Source organism: Asterias amurensis, chromosome 16, assembly GCF_032118995.1.
Source record: "Asterias amurensis chromosome 16, ASM3211899v1".
NCBI classification, from domain to species: Eukaryota; Metazoa; Echinodermata; class Asteroidea; order Forcipulatida; family Asteriidae; genus Asterias; species Asterias amurensis.
Window position 1 is genome coordinate 4,854,772 of NC_092663.1, and position 20,440 is coordinate 4,875,211.

Here is a 20,440-nt window from a genome sequence, read left to right on the forward strand (position 1 = left end):
AAATTTTTGACTCCCATAAATGACCGACCGTGTTAGTTCGCGACGTAAAAGGAAAACCATGCAATTTTGAGTGATATTTGTCACCACTATAGTTCACCGTTAGTTCACCGCTATTTGTCACCGTTAGTTCGCGACGTAAAAGGAAAACCATGCAATTTTGAGTGATATTTGTGTGGATCATTATTTTCTACTTTTACAACATCTTTCTAACCATTATGCATTTCATAATAAACGGTTTCAAACACTTTTTATAGACCAACTCGTCCGATTCAAGGCAACGTGTTCCTTTAAAAACATTAACAAAAACATGTTAGGAAACCGTTCTCTGAATTAGTTTGTCAATGATCCGAGTGCAGCAGTACACTTAAACGGATTATACATAACGGTAATCCCAAAGGACACTAATCCACCAATCTGATCGGGATTATCCAAGTATCTATAATTTAACACCTAAGGGGGCCTATCTCTAAAGCCTCAAGTGGATTACTTCTTATAAAGCATCCGTTTGCATTAACAGTGCATTATTATCTAATTATTTATTGATTTAGCTTTACATAATTTCTGTATTTTGGTTTTTGAACCGAGCAGGACTTAAGTTTTCTAATTTAATTCTGCATTTTTTTCATTTCTTCAAAACCCCTTTTTTTTCAGAATGGAACAAAATCAATTCTGGGCTATCGCTGACGGTGATGTTTTTTTTGTTTTCCTTTTGTTTTTAATATTGGTATCTGACCGAGGTCAAAGATCAAACTACACGCCGAATCCGCCGGTTGGTTTTGAAGCCGGTGTCAGATGCAATCGTGTCCGCCATGCAATACTGTCCGCTCCGGACACTTTTGCATATGCAGTCGTGTCCGGGCTATGCAAAAACCGTCCGGCGGACATGTACATGACATTATATGTATGTGCGCGCGTAAGCGAGCGTGCACGCATTGAACCTACGTATATGCAGCATGAATATTCCTGTGTTTTATGATTGCAGCGAACACCCAACGGCCGACCATTTCCCATGTCATTCATGACATGCACTTAGCTTGTTAACAAATGGCGAACGTGTTCCATTGACCAAGGGCGTTTAATTTACTGCAAGGACGGTTTTGCACGGGGGCGGACACAACTGCATAAGCAAATGTGTCCGGTTGGACACAATTGCATTATGCAGCAGCGTCCGGGCAGACGTGATTGCATAATATTCTAAACCGTCCGGCGAACATTATTGCATATGCAATAATGTCCTCCGGATAGTATTGCATAGAGGACATAATTTCATGCGACACCGGTCTAGTGGCGTTATTCACGAGCCCCGAAGTGTGACGTCAGATGTTCAGGCTAACAGGGGACCACATAAATCACCTTCATTATTTAGTCGCGAGCGGGCGCTACACTAAGAGGATAGACGTTGTTCTACTTCCGGACAATCGTCACCACTATCCCTTTTTGCTCACTTCGAGGTACGAGTTGCATTCATTGCAAATGACTTTCCACAATCGCATCATTTTCTTCAAGGTTCTTCTTTGTTCAATATTGTCGACAATGAAACAAAGACTGTCAGTGAAGCTCCAAGCCTGAGGAACAAGGGATCTTGTTACGTGAACCAGAAATACCCGGGTTAACCCTTCACTTTCCCAAAATAAGGTCACGCGGCTTTTGGCACATCCGAAGTACAGCGTAATGTCAAAGTGTGTTGCTCTAGCTAGAGTAAGTTTTAACACGATTTGAAGGATTTGTAAACTGACAGGGACGCTCAAAACATTGATAACTTCAGCATACTTAACTTAGACTTATTTTTATTCAATCATTTAATTCTGAAACAAGAAAGAAAACAATGACAACATCAGACTCTTACATGTAGTCTACAGAATATTGTAACGTGCAACTTGTTCCGTTTGTTCCGAATAGTATTCACAATGGTAACTGCTCCGTGTTCCGACGCTCCTATTTTCAGACAACCATATTCCTAAAACTCACTGATGATACACCAGGAATGTCGGAACAGAGAAGTGTTGAAACATATGGGTCAAACTTCACAACACTGGGTAAACCAATGACGAGTATTATATCAAAATGTATCAATGACAATATCATAATGGACGTTTTTTGGATTAAAAAATTTACGTGAACCCATGTCACCTGACGTGTCATACATGGTTGTGCATTTTTGGAGTCGGCGACCCCGTGTGAAACAGTTGTGCGTAAGTTTTGGCATAACAGCGTTTACACATTATTTGTACCATACCTATTTTCATGCATTTTATTCTCAGCTCAGTTACGATTGTGTCATTGGTGTAAATAGTGCTATTCACATGACAGCAATATAACTGGGGTCCCTTGCTTAATTTTAGCATGGCTCTAATATGTAGTCATGTTTGACAAGATTTTGCAAGAAAACATCGAGAGTAGAACAATATTGTTGTCATTTCACACAAGGTATTTATTTTTGTGAAACTGTACAACCATGCTACACCTTGGCAAGGGACCCTCGCTAAATTGCTCTCGTGTGAAAGGGGCTTATGACTTTGACGCAAGGGGCCACATGTGGCTAGTATAATTGAGGGGATATGGCACAACACTATCACCGATCAGTTTTATAACAAGATACAACGGTAGAGATTGATCATTATTATGTAAAGTGTATGGCTTTGTTTGTACTCAGACATTTAGTTTTAATCTATACACAATACCACTTTAATTTGAGTTCTTTATTGTATCAGTCAATGCGTCGGTTACGAGTGTCGACTTAATGGCACTGGGGTGGATTTCACAAAGAGTTAGGACTAGTATTATCTCGAGAATACTCGTCCTAACTTAGGACTATCCATGCAATTTGTATATCTCCTAGGACTAGTCCTAAGTTAGGACTGGTCCTAACTCTTTGTGAAATCGACCCCTGGACACGTTTGGTAATTATCACTTTGTGTATCCAACTATAACCATAAACTAACAAATATGTAGTCGATCAATTGAGCTCAATGGTCATCGACGTTGCAGGAAAATAATTAAAGGAAAAACACCCTTGTTGCACATTGTATGTGCTTTAAGATACCCGAGTAAGGCTGAAGTGTTTCTCCTTTTCAATATTTTGTTGAGAAGGGAGAAGTTTGTCAGAAGGACCAGTTTCTCAACACAAATTATTATACCACGATGGCTCGTTACTAAGTTTTTATGCCAGAATATATTTTAAGAAAATATCAAACGTTTCCAGGCCTTCAAGTTTCTCTGCCTTTGTCGACAATTAGGTTCACGGACAAATAGATCAATAACATTTCTGTCAAACTTACAAGACACGTAACCTCGTCTTAGGAATAGGCACTAACTCGATTATAGGATAATACTTATATACATTTACTATGTACAATAAACTACAATGAATACGAAAAATGTAAGTGATGTTCGAAAAAAAGAAAGAAAAATAGTATGAATGCATGCCACATTAAAAACAATTGTGTTACCAGTTTTAGCACATTAAGTCCGCCCCTACGTTTTTTTTTTTTTTTTTTTTTTTTTTGTAAAAATCGTTTACCATTGAAAGTTGTCGCCTCTCGCTCAAACCATAAGGAAGAGAAGGAGCTCCAACGAAGGGACTTCAAAAGTCGAACCCATGGTACCGCGGTCGTTTAACGACACCTCGTAATCACCCACATGCCTTTTACAGACAACGGGCGACCTGGCGTATGTGAGTTTGCGCGTGCGCACTTGGTTCTTCACTCAACTATGGTGTCGTATGTCGTATGGATATAATACAGGAAAAAAAAAACTTTTTTGAGACCTGATAAAAATTTTGTACACTTGTGCCCACCAAATCGAAAAACACAATTGAGTACCAACCACCCTCGTGTGCTAATATCAAAATTTTGAACCACCGCTAGTGACCGGAAAGTCACAAAAAATGTAAAAATATGCCATGATGTTTCCGTGAAACACCATAAACGGTAAATGAAAACGTGTATAAATCACAATTCTTGTCTCCAATGATTAAACTTTACACAAAGGCAACGGCGCAGTCTGGCGGTATAACACCTTCTGTTACAAAGAGATGGAGGTCTCCTATCTTTTTCCACTGGTCAGACAGGGGCATTGTCAGGGTGTTCTTTTGTTACTCTGCGATTTTGCGGGTCGTTCGAGCTCCTTCTCTTCCTTCCTCTTCCTTCCTCCATGCTCAAACGTACGGCTGAGAACGCAGCTTTGTGTGAGCGCCCTCTTTTGACAACTAAAAACAGTTTTCGAGCTTGTTCGCTTTTGACCTATTTTGCCGTTTTGCACTATCACTATGTTCAAAAACCTTCCTTAACGAAGAGTTTGTTTGTCTCACTAAAACGAAAGGTTAATGTAACTCCGTGCTGTACGTGTCTACTATTGCATGTACTGTCCGGGCAAACATAGCTACATAGTGGGCAGGTTTGGTAAGGAAAAACACAAACAATAATAATAATAGGACGTTTTAACATGAACTATTAAAGAAAATGGACAATAGACAACACCTGGGAAACACCAAAAATGTCGCTCTACTAAAAGTGTATGTACTATGAGCGATATGGTAAACATTTCCTGATGTGTTGCATTTGTATGGAGCAATCGGTAATTAATATCCAACCTGTAGTCTTATCATATGACAGTCATACTGTAATTTGTGTAGACTCCATTCAAACGTAGAACAAGCTGACAATAATAGTTATTTACAATAGTTAATAATGTCCACCTGTCGGATATACTTCAGCTATAACTCCTTGAACCACGACTACAAAATTCCACGCAAGGACAAAGTTTATTTCAGACTCTACACCAACAAATAATAGTTAGCTTTTCCATGGAATGATACCGATAGTCTTTTCGGCAAGTTTTACACGAACTTGAACGATGCTTAATCTATTTACATAAGCTCGGGGTGTCCACCAAGGCATAATCATCTGTGAGACTCCCCGCTTGCTTAGTTTTTATATATATCCTTGAGGATTCAGTTGACACTTTTGTGATGGTTCTTCATCGAGAGTCTGTCAAACTGGAGTGCCCTCCGGAGCTTTCGGGAATGCTATGGTCCCGTTTGGTTTGGTAGACCAGGGTTTCTTACGGATACACGGGATTAATGGACTCCTCTGTGGGTCCTGCTTACTACTAAAGCCCCCTTCTAACGACTCATCACCTTCAACGTGCCCCCGCGCAATCGGTTCCTCCACCTTTCTTGTAGGTGAGCGAGCAAGACCTTCATTGTTTTTACCCAGGTCGCAACACGCAGGTCTCTTCAGGTTTTCTTGGACCGGATCTTCGGCAAAAGTTACCCTGGTTCGTCCTCCTGTGAAGGGCGATGTTTTCGGTCTAGCAAGGCGTGGGGACAAGCTATTATTGTTGTTATGATTCCCATTCGAGAGGCCATTGTTGTCCACGGTTCTGTAAGGTAAATCCTGGTCCTTCTCAGTGGCAATTTGAGACTCCTTGCGAATCTCTCGATCGAGCTCTTCGCTGGGTGACTGGTCAGGGGAGCTGTTGGGCGACTGGGCCCCGCATGCGTTCACTGCTAGCAGTGGCAGCTCGTTACAGTCGGTGTCTGTCGATCCATTGGTACCATTGCAAGATGCATCGGCCTCTTTTTCTTCCAAATTGACCTGTTGCATGTCACCACTGTCAGCACCGTTTGACCCCAGCGACGAGTAGAGCGTCTGTGGTGACGCATGTGTCTCAGAGGCCGGGGTCAGAGGTTGTATCTCGTCGAGTCGAATAAAAGGCGGTACCTTGGATCCGTTAGAAAATACATCAGGCGAGCGGTTACAAGCGGGGAGTTTAAAGGCCGTTACATTAGTGTCGTCATCGGCCATCGTGTTACAGTTGACGCTTCGACGTCCAACGAAAATGTTACCGATGCTGTTTCGCTGATTCGATCCTCGCCTGGAGACGATCCGCGTGGGTAGTGTATTCTCTTCTCGCCATCGTCGTATTTTCCTTTTGATCACGTTTTGAACCTTCAGGAAAACAGAGAGAGAACAAACAATTGGTTCAAAGGTAACAACAATACTGAGGGTAGTTTGACTGTAAGTACAATTCGTTACAGAAAGTGTTGGCACATCACTATTAAAATCATGTATTATACTGTCTCTCTAAATGCAAAAGAGTGAAAAATATTAACTTACTCTTTAAAGAGCCATGTAAGAGAAAACTCTTTTTCGAGTGGTCTGGCACTCTTTCAGATTGTAGTTTGCATCTTTTTTGAGTGATTTTCACTCTGTCCTGGAGTGAAACCCCGCTAAAAGAGCGAAATAACCACCACTCTTTTTAAAGAGCCATTTGAGGGACAATTCGAAATGTAAAGAGTGTTTTTTTTCCCTCTTTTACATTTAGGGAGTATTTCTCTTTTCAAGTAGAACTATTTCAAGACGTGCCTAACAATTCTTTTTAAAAATTTGACTGTAATTCAGTATTATTATGAAGGAAGTCTATGGGAGACTTTGCGTTTTTGTTCTATCCTTGAAAAGTAATAATTACAGTGATGGATTAGTTTGTCATGAAGCTTTTCATCAAATCCAACCCTAGATCAACTATATTTTTGTACACACAATAGGAGGATGTAACTTCCATTGTATCCTTACGTAACGAGTCTGAAGTTTGCTGGTCTTTCCTTAAAATGGGTAAGGATGGCCACACCTTACTAAAGTCGGCACGACCACAGGTGAACTTATTCCATGTCGACACAAGTCGACTCAATCAATGTCGACATAACCACAAGTGCACCAATTCCACTTCGCATTGACAACAAGTCGACTTAACCAGTGTTGACTTGACCACAACTCGACTTATTATGCCGACGTGGTGATATTCCCTGGATAAGTGTTTAAGTTATTTCGAGGTATGGCGAACACACTACTTTCACACTATACGTTTGTTCAGATTTGATCATATCTACCCAAACCAAACAGTGCAATGCTCAGTGTCGACCAGTTTCCGAAAAGGCTAGTAGAATCTCCGTACTCAAGAGGCACCTTTGCCACTAAAAAATTGTTTGTACCAAAGTTGCATGTTTTTCAGCGTTTTATAGTTGTATGGTGTTCGTGCACCTGTTTTGCCCGTAATGCTTTAATTTCTATTGTGCTTATATTTGTTAATGGTTAACTGTTTACTACATGTATGTAATTTTCTTGGGCAATTTTTAATGTTATGTGCCCTCGAACAGGCTGGTCCCGGAGAGAACGCAACACAACATCAATAGTTTATTATTATTATTATAAAACTTACTTCTTGATTGAGGAAAACGTATATAATGGCCACAAGGAAACCTTGTATAGAGCTGAGTATTGTGTTCAGATACTGGTACACGTAGAATGACGGTGGCCGCTGGGGATTCTGCACACTAATCGGTCCAAGTAGGAATAGGAGATAGGTCACACCAAGTAGAGGCAAGAGGAATAATGTTCCCTTCACTCCTTTTCTGTAGGATAAAACAATTAATATTATTATAGTGGTTTCTAAAAAAGCGCTAGAATCTGTCACTCAATGAGGCTCATGATGCTTAAACATTCAGCATTTTTGTCAAGCAGTGTATGCAGCGAGCTACGGTTTGAAGTATGTGACATTTTATTGTATATGGTTAACAAAGTGCTGTGGCACAATATGCAGCCAATCAAACCAGGAACACCGGGCGTACCCCTTCTCCTAACGGTAGCTATTATCCTGTGTTCTTTTATGTGCATTACACAAAAACGCGGGACCCACGGCTTTACGTACAATCCGTAGGGCACAACAAAGATGGTTCAGGTTCCTTGCATGAGACCAGGACTCGAACCCACATTGCGCTTGTCAGAAACACCAGAGCTCGAGTCCGGGATGCCAAGAAAACAAAGGAAGCCTAAAAGAATTAACCGAGGACACCAGTGTCCAAGGGTGCTTTCTATGTTAAACAGAAACACTGGGTTGAACCCATACTCTTCCACAAAAGTATTCTGAGTTTTGTTACGTGCACTACTCCCTGTACACGAGACCTACGGCTAAAATGTCCCATCCGAAGGACAACGCATTTATGGTACAATAACTTGCCCAAAGCACACAAGTGCCAAGGCCAGAGTCAAATTCACTCTCTGCTGGTCAGAAACACCCAGCTTGAGTTCGGTTCTCTTAGCCGCTCGGCCAAGAGGCTTGCCACAAAAAGTACGAATTCTCACATCATATGATTGGCCTGCATTGTTCATGACGACACATCCCCGTGGGGGATCCGTTCTGGCTCGAAATTATTACTGCGAGTCAATGGTACCTACCTGTACTGCTGCGTTTCTAGAGAATGTGAGGCTCGTAGCTTGGTGAATAAAATGCACATGATATGAACCAAGAAGTAGAGATTGACTAAAATCACGCAGATTATGGGAGCAACTATCAGGTATACATCGGGAGCGTCATCAACCCAACAACTGCATGGACACAAAAAGGATAAATTTACATTAACGGGTCTTGGAACTTGTTTTTAGGACACAAATCACAATGTCTACAGAGTTACATCAAACTCACACAGTTTAAAAATAAAGATGGTTAAAAGCTCCACTTATTACTTGCTGAGGTGTGTTGTAATTTTTGATAACATGTAAACCAAGCCACGAAAATAATTTCGTCTTGTTTTGGTGACACTGTTTTACTTTTATCAAGAGCTACAGCACCTCAGCTAGTAATATTTTAGGGTAGGCTTTCTAGTAAAACTATTTTCAAACGATCCAAGTATAATTTGTGGACATTGTGTTTTGTGTTAGAAAAAAGACCCATCAGACACCTCAAACCTTCCACAAGATGAGCTTATTTTTAAAGTATTACCATTTTGTTGAATACATAAGTTATTTGGTGAAAACCCGACACTGACACCCTGGTTAGCTAGACATTGATAAAAGTCTTTTTAAAATACATGTCCTTGTTGTGATCGAGCTAAAAGAGCAGCTTTACGATAAGCTTCATACTTACTTAATTAATAAATAAATAAATAAATACATCTTATAAAGCGGTGGTATCTAGAAGAGAAAAAAACAAACTATCCACTGCACTGTATGATCAAGGGGAAATTAAGGGTGAGAGGCAAGCCGTTCCACAGGCGGGGAGGGGGGGGGGGGGGGCTGCAACCGAGAAACTTCTATCCCCATAAGCTTTCGACCTTGTGGAACGGCAAACAAAAGGCATCACAATAAATAAATATTCATAGCGCATACTTACTCCTTTGAATTGAATACTTTCATTATTATAAATGTGACGACAAACGGCAATGGACCACCTGTTAATAAATGAGAAACAATACAAAACAATAATTAATTAATAACAAACATTTTAGGCCTGTTTTGTATGCTTTTGTATTAATAAAAACATAGTTTTCAAGCTTAAAGTGCAGACACAGTTTCTTCATAAGCTCAACCATCAAGGATACAGCACTTAGTTAATTCGGCACAAGTTTAGGGCCTAACCCCGCAATCATGCTACATGTTTCAATGACACTCATTGTGATCAGCCTGGATGGGATTCGAACCTAATTTCTGCGGGAGCATTAGTTATGTTAAAGAGGTCACGAGGGTTCGTCCAAAGTGATGCTGATTTGTCAAGGGTTGGCCAAACCAATGCAGACTACATAACCAACTGTTCGAGTTTACAGTATTTGTCTAACCTTTGTTTGTTTAATCCCAGTCGATAAAGTATGTTCAGGCAAAATCAATTCCTATTTTACAACTATGATGTAGAGATCACATAACATTTTTTGTTATATAATAAATAATAGGATTTAAGGAAACTATTTCAAGTTTGAAAGCTTCATATTATAAAGTCCCTGAAAGTCAAACTGCGCATGTTCAGTGCCAGCACAACCTACAGTGATGTGTTTGTAGTGGGCTGGAAAAAGAACAGGGGGGGGGGCAAATTGGTGGACTGTATAGACCATTTCGATACACACTTAACTGAAGGGCAAGTTAACATCATTGATTGATCGTTAAAATCGAATTAACCTTTACGACTGAATTTAAAGCGTAATTGAATAAAAGTAAACCTCACAGTCGTTGGTTCCTGTTTAGATTATTGAATCACAGAACACATTAGTTAACACGGGAATGAAAAACAGGATCCCGAATCCTAGGTGGACGATTTATTAGAGGGAATAATGACATCACATAGAGGCTGTGTGTTGACATGACCTATTGTAGTCACTTCAGATATTGAGCCAAATAGCAAATTTCCTCCCGTTTGAAAACAAATTATAAATGCACTAAACACCTTTGGTTATTGTCAAATACCAGTGTCTCACATGGTGTCTCCCAACATAATTATGCATATAATAACAATTCTTTAAACGTTTTGAGTCATAATTGGTCATCGAAGTTGCAAGAGAACAATGAAAGAAAAAACACCCATGTTGCACATTTTCTGTGTGCTTACAACAGATGCATAGTATAAAGCTTCAGCTGAAGTATTGTTATTATTTTAGTGAGAAATAACCTCTTTCTCAAACGCTATGTTACTTCAGAGGGAGCCGTTTCAAACAATGTTTAATACCATCAACAGCTCTACATCGCTTGTTACGAAATAAGTAACTGGTATGCTAACAATTATTTTGAGTATCAGTGATTTCTGAACCTTCACAAAGTCACGCCAAGCGCAGAACACCCACAGGTCTGATTTAATCACGGTGAGAGTGCCACTTTAAAGGCACTGGACACTTTTGGTAATAGTTATTCAAACTAATTGTTAGCATAAAACCTTACTTGGTAGCGAGTAATGGGGAGAGGTTGATTGTATAAAGCATTGTGAAAAACAGCTCCCTTTGAAGTAAAGTAGTTTTCGAGAGAGAACAAAAATTCTCACACAAATATTTAAATTTGATTTTGAGACCACAATAAGATTTTGAGGTTGCGAAATCAAGCATCTGGAAGCACACAACTTGTGCAACAATGGCATTTTTTCTTTCATTATTTTCTCGCAACTTCGACGACCAATTGAGCTCAAAAATTTCACAGGTTTGTTATGTTATGCATATGTTGTGATACAGCAAGTGTGAAGACAGGTCTTTGCTAATTACCAATAGTGTCCAGTGTCTTTAAAATGAAATAATACTCACCCCAACCGAAGATGCAGTACAACCAAAACCGATTTCTACGCACGGTCAATGCTCTGACGACAAGCGTGTAGAGATAAACGCCCTCTACGAACATCCAGAAGAAGTTCGTCATCATGATGTACATCATCATAGTGAAAGAAAGTCTACAAAGCCACTGTAAGAAAACAATAATAATAAAGACACGTTTTTATTATTATTAATATATGTTTACATCAATACAATTTAATTTGTTTAATGTGTATGTTGTTGTCGACACCTCTGGAAAAACAATGTTTTGCTGAGAGGTTTCCCCAGGGTAAAGAAGAAATAAAATAATACATAAATAAATTTATAAATATAGCGCAAAATTACAATGACGTCTCAAAGCGCTTTTGGAAAGTGAAAGAGTGAAACCAGGACTGTTGAATTTAATCAACAATAACAGAAAATACAGAAAGAACAACAACATGCAAACAATGAAAAGTACAAGTTGTTTAACAACAAGTTAAGTATAGTAAAAGTGAATAGTAATTATGATAATATTGCTTGTTTGTTTGTGTGTTTGTTTGTTTGTTTGTTTGTTTGTTTGTTTGTTTGTTTGTTTGTTTGTTTGTTTGTTTGTTTGTTTTATTTATATTTGTACAACAACAAAAGTAAAGATTACAAAATAAATACATTTTATTCATACTAAATTAGTAGGGGGCCTACAAATTGTATTGGAGCACCTAAACTGCTGCATGACGCTGCACTGGCTACGGAAATAAGTGTACGGAATTAAGTTAAATCTATATGTATTTAAGAAATCTGTTTGAAAAGATCAAGGCGCCGAAAGTTATAAGCAGAGAAACAAGTTTCAAAAACGGGGTGGGGGGGGGGGGTTACGAGGAGTAAAAATGTTTCAGACGTTTCTTGACAATATTATGAGTTAAGATGGGGATCGAGTTCCAGGGTTTCGGACCACCTATAGAAAAGGATCTGTCCCTGAGAGCTTTGGCACCAATAGGAATGGTATTCATTTTATTTTTTACCCAATATACACCGATGTGTGTTAGCACAGCTCGGTACTTTTCCGAGTCGTGTGGACAACAATTTATCAGGTCTATTACACGGGTGGGATTCGAACCCACGACCCTTGCAATTCTAAAGCAATGTCTTAACATCTAAACTACATGTACCGAGAATTACCGGTAGCTAGAGGCGGTATGAACAGACAAAAGAAGTTGGTCATTCGAGGATCGGAGTCCCTCTCTGACTGGTGGTTGATACAAAGTCAGTAAATCAGATAGTGAGGAGGAGAAAGCCCATTCAAGCACATGTAAACCATGATGAGACGTTTGAAAGATAGACACGTCTTGATTGGTAACAAGTGAAGGTTGAAAGATATACACTTCTTGATGGGTAACAAGTGAGGTTTGGAAATTAAAGAAGTAGCATCAAAAGGGGAGTTGACATAGAAATTGAGTCTCGCTTCGCTATTTTTGAACCGGTAAAACTTGAAGACGTCGTAACCCCAAATTTAAACAGATTCGAAGTCAAAAATAGCAACGGATAGCTTAAAGTCACCTGGAAGTGGTATTTTTTCAAAATAAAGCTTTTGTCACTAATATATGTGTTTTGATGAGTGGAATATGAATAAACAGTTAACTAAGGTTTTAAGCAATCAGTTCTTATGTTATTTACAAATTTAAGAGTAGACCCCGACCCGAGAGGGCGCTGCTCGTGACGTCAATTGAGGCAGACTTTGGCTGTAATGCGTAGAGTAAACACAATTGCAAAGTACATGTACGGACCAAGTCGTGAGTTTGTACGTTTCATTTTTTTTTCTTTTTTTTCCGGCAATGCCGACCAGGTGTATTGCTGCTGAATGCAGAAAAACACTTTTTGAAATGTACCAACTCACGACTTGGACGTACATGTACTTTGCACTTGTGTTTACTATACGCATTGCAGGCAAAGTCTGCCTCGATTGACGTCACAAAAGGGGTAGGCGGAGTCAGCCCCAAAACAACTTTATATATTTTTAAACATATAAATCGTGACAAACAATTACTAAAAAAATTGTTTTATTGTTCGTAAGCATATACTCTTATGTTTGAAAGAAAACAAATTCTATTTCCAGGTGACTTTAAGTAGATTGTATACTAATTGCTAACTAACGAGTTTCAAAGTTTGGCGAATGTTTTTAGCATAAAATACGTCATTGTGAGAAACAAGGCCACTGCAAATAATAAGAAGAAACGATGGAAAACTTTAAAGAACATTGACATGACATTATGAAAGAAGTAAGTATTTGTAAATGGTCAGGTCGTGAGTAAAGTATGAGTCACGAACTCGTTGTTGATGTCTCGTAAATAAATCAGCATTAATACATTGAGGTTGTTTAAAGGCACTGGATATCTTTTGTATTTTGTCAAAGACCAGTTTTCTCACTTGGTGTAACCTAACATAGGTATAAAATAACAAATCTGTGGAAATTGGGACTCTCAACTGGTCGTCGAAGTTGCGAGATAATAATGAAAGAAAAAACATCCTGGAGCATAATGTGTTTTGCTTTCGGACGCCGAAACATCAAGTGAAAAATTAATTCTTTCTCGAAAACTATGCTAGCTTACTTCATAGGGAGCTGTTTCTCACAATGTTTTATACAATCAACATAATTATCTCTATTGCTCGTTACCAAGTGCTAACACTTATTTTGATCAAGTAGCAATAGTGTCTAGTGCCTTTAAGTTAGGGCTGGTTCGTTCAGTCGAGGGACACTTATTCTTTTCTCCAGGGACATTGTAAAAAATATCGAGACGTGCAAGAGCTTATGCGCGAGTAAACGATGCAGGTATTTTCGACAGTATGTTTCAAGGTTTTTTTAGAAAAGTTATTCATGAGAAACCGGTGTTTGCTCATCAATAAATATGGGGACAGTTAGTTCCGAATGTGATTCTTCCACATCACTTGTAGGCACTTTCGTCAGTATATTTCAAGGTTTTTAGAAAAGCCATTCATGGGAGCTGTTGTATGGTCTTCTACTATGTTTTTTAGTATGTGGTTTCCCAGATCACTTGTGGGCACTTACGTCAGTATATATCAATGCTTTTTTAGAAGGGTTACTCATCAAAACTGTGGTTTGGTCTTCTTTTGAACAAGTATTTCCGTATGTGGTTTTCCAGATGATTTTTTTTTCCCGTCGTAACCACAGCAACGAAGAAATCAGTTGTGGTACTGGGTTGATCTGTTACAACCGCTAGTGTCTCGATTCGAAATACAAAGCAAGGAAAATCTACCTTCTGAATAGTACTTCGAAAGTGTAGCACTTGCTGTACACAATAAAAGTGCATTGCCTAACCCTTGCATTGCTCAGAACCCCACATCGACCAATGATCAATTACAAATTGAAGCTAAATTTAGGAAGAATAACCCGCAAATAAGATTGATGGTAAGAGTGCATCGTCATGGGAATCATCGATCCAAACACACAGCAACCTAGTACAAGTTTAGCTGCACTTTTCAGTACGTGCCGAATGTCGGGGTGGAAGAAAACTTGTTTCTTTTCGCGACTTTCAAACTTAAAAGTATTGAATCGTTTTTAAAAATTGTGCATCGGTTGAAACATCATGAAGCACCAGCCAAAGACGCTGGGATGTATTTGTTTATTTATCTTTACACCGCAACAACTTGGGTGTTAAAATTGACACCATTTGAGTCTAGATTTTCACAGATTTGTATTTTATGCATTTGTTGGGTGGGATACACAAAGTGAAAATACTGACATTTGACGTGTCAAGCGCCTTTAAAGGATTCGGGTACTTTTCCCAACTTTTTTTTTAAAATGTCCACAGATTTAACCTTACAGGGTATGAAGATAATGATATGGGAAAGCTTCCCTTCAAATATTACTCGCTAAGGTTGTGTAGTTTTTTGAGAAACAAGTCACAAAATCATTGTGGTCTCATGAGACCCAAATTATTTTAGCATGTAAAATCCCCTTAACCATTTGTGATATTATACCAAAACCATAGCATAACTGGTTAATACGTTTTTACATGCTAAAACTGAGACGAAAATTATTACTTTTACTCATTTCTCAAAAACTATAGCACCTCAGTAAGTAAAATTTCAAGGGAAGCTTTTTACTATCATAATCTTCAAACTGTAGAAGTTCAATGTAAATCTGTGGACATGGTGTTTTTTGTGAGGAAAAAGTACATAATACCCTAATGAAAGCATTCACTGCAACAGCAAATCAATGTTTCAGGTCATTCTGTCTCTCTTAATTGACAACCTCAGTAATGCTGCTGCTTCGTATAAAGGGAAACAAAACAAGTGAGAAAAACAACAATAAACAAACACCTTAGCAGTGTTTCAGTGACCGGCACAAAATTGCAATTTGGTGCGCTGCTTTTGTTCAATCCCAATTGCGATGATGGAACGCACTGGCACGGAAAATCTTCCGTATCCTTTGCTCCGGAAACTTTCATTAAAAACTCGGGGTTGAATCTCGTACGAGTCATTGCACAGTATTTGTTTTTTCTTCCAGAGCATGAGATGTTTGGACTAACGATGATGATGGAAGCCAAATGGGGATATAGCATTGGTTTGTGCTATGCGGAATCACACGTTGTTTCGCTGACCTCTGTTGGCCATTTATTTTAACATCTTTAAAGGAACACGTTGCCTTGGATCGGACGAGTTGGTCTATAAAGAGCGTTTGTAACCGTTTGTTATGAAATGCACATGGTTGAAAAGATGTTTTAAAAGTAGAATACAATGATCCACACAAATATGCCTTGAAATTGCGTGGTTTTCCTTTTGCTTTGCGAACTAACACGGTCGGCCATTTATGGGAGTCAACATCTTGACTCCCATAAATGGCCGACCGTGTTAGTCGACGAGGTAAAAGGAAAACCACGCAATTTCGAGTGATATTTGTGTGGATCATTGTATTCTACCTTTAAAACATCTTTCCAATCATATGCATTTTATAACAAACGGTTACAAACGCTTTTCAAATACCAACTCGACCGATCCAAGGCAACGTGTTCCTTTAAAGATACTAATGTTCTAAACAAAAACAATGCGCCCGATGAAAACACCTTTGGTCCAACGTATTATAACCAATACGGCCGGATAAAATCATAGTTTGTTGGTTTTGATCTGAAACCTTACTGACTATGAAGGGTTGTATATATACCTTTTCTATATGGATTTGTGCTGTTGAAATAAAATCATACAGTCGAGAAAATTGCAGTTGAAAACATCTAAAACGCAATAGCTGGTTTCTAGTTGTTTGTCACTTATGTTGATTTGGGTTTAAAGGTCATGTTCTTGAGGACTCATCGATTTGTAATTATGACTTCAAGTGCAGCGAGAAGAAAGGTGTCAAAGGTTTAATAATTTCCACAGTTTTTTATTTGATTTGGTTGATCAAACAAAACATGATCGATGTGTTCGACTATTGTTAGTGCAATCAATCCTGAACAATGACGTCATTGTTTCGTTTTACAATGTAAAATCGCTCGAAGGCTTCAAACGATTGGAGCAATGGAAACTGCACTTGTTTTCAAAACTCTAGTTCCTCAACTTTAAAAGTATTTCAGACGAACATTAATCTTTGGTGCAAATGTTTTATTAACGTGAACTTAAAGACTAAAGGATGATAGCACAAATCTTGCATTGAAATAGCCACTTAGCCCAAACAGTTGACGCAAGTTGCATCGTCATCGATAAAGAGCTTTACTTTGACATTGCAAAGCATCATCAAATTCATGAGATTTGCTACTACTCTTAGTTTATCCTTGCATTTTGTGGATCACTTTGTGTATGTGATTGCAATTATTTATCTCTTCAGAACGAAACGTGATTGATGTTTCAATTGCGCACTTAATCGCCACAAGCTTTTTGAATAATGCGCAGATTTAAAAAAAGGATTAAAACTTGCATTAACGCTGTTGAGCAGCTTTGTTTGTCTTTGTGTGTCTTTGATTGGATCGGAATGGAATTGCTTTGATACGGTGATGCGTTCTTTGAGTTATTGGTTGTTTTTTTGGCAATGGCTCAAGGTAAGCCTACATTTTATGGTAAATTAAATGACCACAAACTTCTGAAAAACAAGATGATTGATCTTTAAAGAATTGAAGAATCGGAGTTAAGCCCGGATAATTTTCCCTGCGAATGCAAAGGGAATTCTGACGTCACAAGAATGTTTTCGCAGAAAATGTCTCTCAGGAGATGAGTACATTTTCAACTGTTGCGATTTATTCAATACGAGTTTGTGACGTCAACCCCGTATGGCAGTCGCATTTGGGATAAGTAATTTACCATGCTTGATCCTTATTTATTTACCGTTTCTAAGGAAGAAAATATTTTTAAAAAGGAACATGGGGAAAAAAAAGAAAAAAAAAAGTTTAATTAAATAAAGGACATGTCTATAAAAGTAAAGTATTTCAAAAAATAATTCTTGCTTTATCCTCAGCTGTGCATTCATGTTATCCAGCATTACGGATTCGACCAATGAGGTTCATTTACAGGCTTAGCAGTACCATCACTTAATCGGTCAATAAATGTTTTTGCAAGCAAGTTTTAGTGTGTATTTTGCTGATGTTGTTGTCCCGATGCTGTTGATATTGCTGTTTGTTGTTATTGTTCTTCTTGCATACTCAATGGGGTTAGTGGCAACATTATTTGGAGAGGTTTGCGGTAACACCATGTGAACAATTTTTATTTTGAGCAGTATTGGTTCTAGAAGGACAATGTGTTTACGACACAACGTTTCGATGAGTATGTCCTGAACGTCTTCAGGAGAACGATCAGAGCATGCTCAAGTCCATAAGAAAACTTATATTTGCATTGGGGATAAAGAATATTAATTTTGGTTTTTACCCATACACCGATGTGTGTTAGCACTGTATACTCAGTACTTTCACAAGTCCTAAGAAAAAAGTACAGGCATGTTACTCGGGTGGGAGTCGAACCCACGACCCATGCAATTCTAGAGCATTGTCTTACCAACTAGACGACTGAGGTTGCCCGGTAGCTATAGATGCACTGTTCTTTTTAAAACTTATGCTCAAAAGAGATATTCACATGATGTTACAGGAAACCTCTCTTGGTTATACTTTCACCATGCAATATTTCAAATCCAACGTAAAACCTTACTTACATGTAGCCCGGGTTTCTCTATATATGTGTTGGTTGCTGCTGTCGTAGTGAAGAAGCAAATGTACAGCAATATAAACGAGCTAACGAGGTTCCAGTGGATGTAATTACGGACGCATCTCAGAGACCTGTCAATGGGGAGATAAGGGATCCAATAACAACACTAATTAATTATATACCTCAAAGACCCTATCGACAACAATCGGGGCCCACTTTTATACAGAAAGTACACAAACGTACTGAAATTGCTTCCTTGATAAAACAGGATTACCAACCAATTTCAACGTTATTTTCAAGATAAGCAAAGAACAACTGAAGATCAGTCTCAAGCAATATTATGAAGGAAAAAAAAATTGGGTTGATAATCGTGTTTTTATCAAGAAAGAAATGTCAGGCTTAGTAAATTGTTGTGCTTAGCAGCTCAATGAAATTGGGCCCCGTACGTAAGATGGGTGTGGATTGAGGTGCGTGCTAGCTTATGTAGCGACCAGTTTGATCGCTAGCTAGACCAGCATGCAATTCAACAACAGTTATCCGTTGCGCTATGGGTATTTGCGAAAAGTGGATTTGACCGTAGTTTGAGTAGGGTATCATCGCCTTAGTTAAACATGAGTTTGTTCCTTTGCCTAAAAACTTGAGGTAACACTACGAGGCTCGTGAATCACACCAGATATCTGCTGTTTGGTTGTTGACCCTGGTTCGAATCCCACCATGGGGCCATGTTGATTAGGTTTGTAGTCGCTACCAGATCGAATGTATATGTTTACCCTGGAATATTTATCTATGGTTTTTCGCCAACATCTAAAACCGAAACTTGTTACCATCTCTCTCCGCTTTTTTCTGAGAGTCTTTTGTTTCGCCACCAGAATAAATTTCAATAGTAATGCTTGAGTGAAACGGAAGACACATGACTTACTGACCTAAAGAACAGGAAGATGCAAAAAGCTCCAAGCAGGGCGCCCATGGACAGACTATAGCCAATATACACAATGATCTTCAGTACAGCATCGTGGCCAGTCATTTCCTAATACAGGTAAAAAATAGTTGCAAAAACAAAATAGTAAAATTATTAATATTAAACAAAACTTGTCCAATCTTTTAGATGGTTTAAGGGGGGATTGTTTGGTTCTTGGCGATTAAATCATTTGAATGTTCTCTACATAGCGTACGTCTGGTTTGGAAAAGGATTGTTATTGTCTCGACGTTTCGACAAGTATTATTAGACGAGAACAGCTCCCAGTGTTTTGTGGGGGTCATATTTATTATTTTGTATTATTTCCTTTATAAAGATTTCCCATGTCTTAAGATTTCCCCGTGGGGTCCGAGTTGAACAAAGAATTTCTGTGTGGGGTACAATGCTCAATTGTGTAAAACACCCCACAAGGGCACTCCCGTAAGCTCACACAAAAACATTACATAAGTTTTTATCAAAACAAAAAGACAATTAACTGAATGGTGATAAGTAAATAAAACAAAATCAATTATTCAATAAATTATTGTATATTTATAGATTGTGCCATTAACTATGACTTATTGCTGTGAATTTGGTGACGTTTGAATAAAGGGAGTTGTGAACACTCCACATTAAAAAGAAATCAATAAACTTAGTAATAAATAGACCTTCATCACGGTGTGGCCATCTTGATTTTACTCCATTCCAACTCATTGTCACCAAACTGAGACTGGACGAAATAATAGTCTGGTCTAAGGCGCATTGAATGTTAGCATCCATTACTTATATTGGAAACAGGGAACATGACCAAGATGGTGACAGCGTGATAAAGGTTTACACGGGGATACATTAAAGGGTCTATGTCAATTTTGTAGGACAAAAAACACAATGTCTACAGATTTACACTAAACTTACATGTTTGAAGATAATGGTAGTAGAAAGCTTCCCTGAAAATATTACGTGCTGAGGTGCTGTAGTTTTGGGGAAATGAGTAAAACAATGTCATGAAAATAATTTTCCTCTCATGAGACGAATTTTGTTTTAATAATTTACAAACGTATTTTCATGACATTGTTTTACTCATTTCTCAAAAACTACAGCACCTCAGTAAATAAGATTTGAAGGGAAGCTTTCCACTATCATTATCTTCAAACCCTGTAGGTTTGATGTAAATCTATGGACATTTTGAAAAAATACCCAAATCCTTTAAGATACATACCGGTAGATTGCGTGGTGAACACAGTGAGTAGTTTGACTTATTCCCATTGGCCCATGTGCCGTCCAAGTTGCAGTATCTAGTCACGTTGTCT

At 38.5% G+C, this 20,440-nt stretch overlaps 1 protein-coding gene across 3 annotated transcripts in view; it reads right to left on the reverse strand.

Moving 5' to 3' along the window:
• Positions 1-1,776: 1,776 nt before the first annotated feature.
• The window catches only part of LOC139948997 (uncharacterized), a 121,337-nt gene continuing 102,673 nt past the window's right edge, over positions 1,777-20,440 (reverse strand). For all 3 annotated transcript variants that reach the window (XM_071947383.1, XM_071947385.1, XM_071947384.1), the window contains exons 4-11: positions 20,350-20,438; positions 19,099-19,202; positions 18,183-18,306; positions 11,051-11,204; positions 9,169-9,226; positions 8,235-8,384; positions 7,219-7,411; positions 1,777-5,951 (exon numbers count right to left, since the gene is read on the reverse strand). In XM_071947383.1, the coding sequence (XP_071803484.1) occupies positions 4,992-5,951; positions 7,219-7,411; positions 8,235-8,384; positions 9,169-9,226; positions 11,051-11,204; positions 18,183-18,306; positions 19,099-19,202; positions 20,350-20,438 (1,832 nt within the window). In that variant the 3' untranslated portion in view covers positions 1,777-4,991. The remainder of the gene's footprint in view (positions 5,952-7,218; positions 7,412-8,234; positions 8,385-9,168; positions 9,227-11,050; positions 11,205-18,182; positions 18,307-19,098; positions 19,203-20,349; positions 20,439-20,440) is intronic.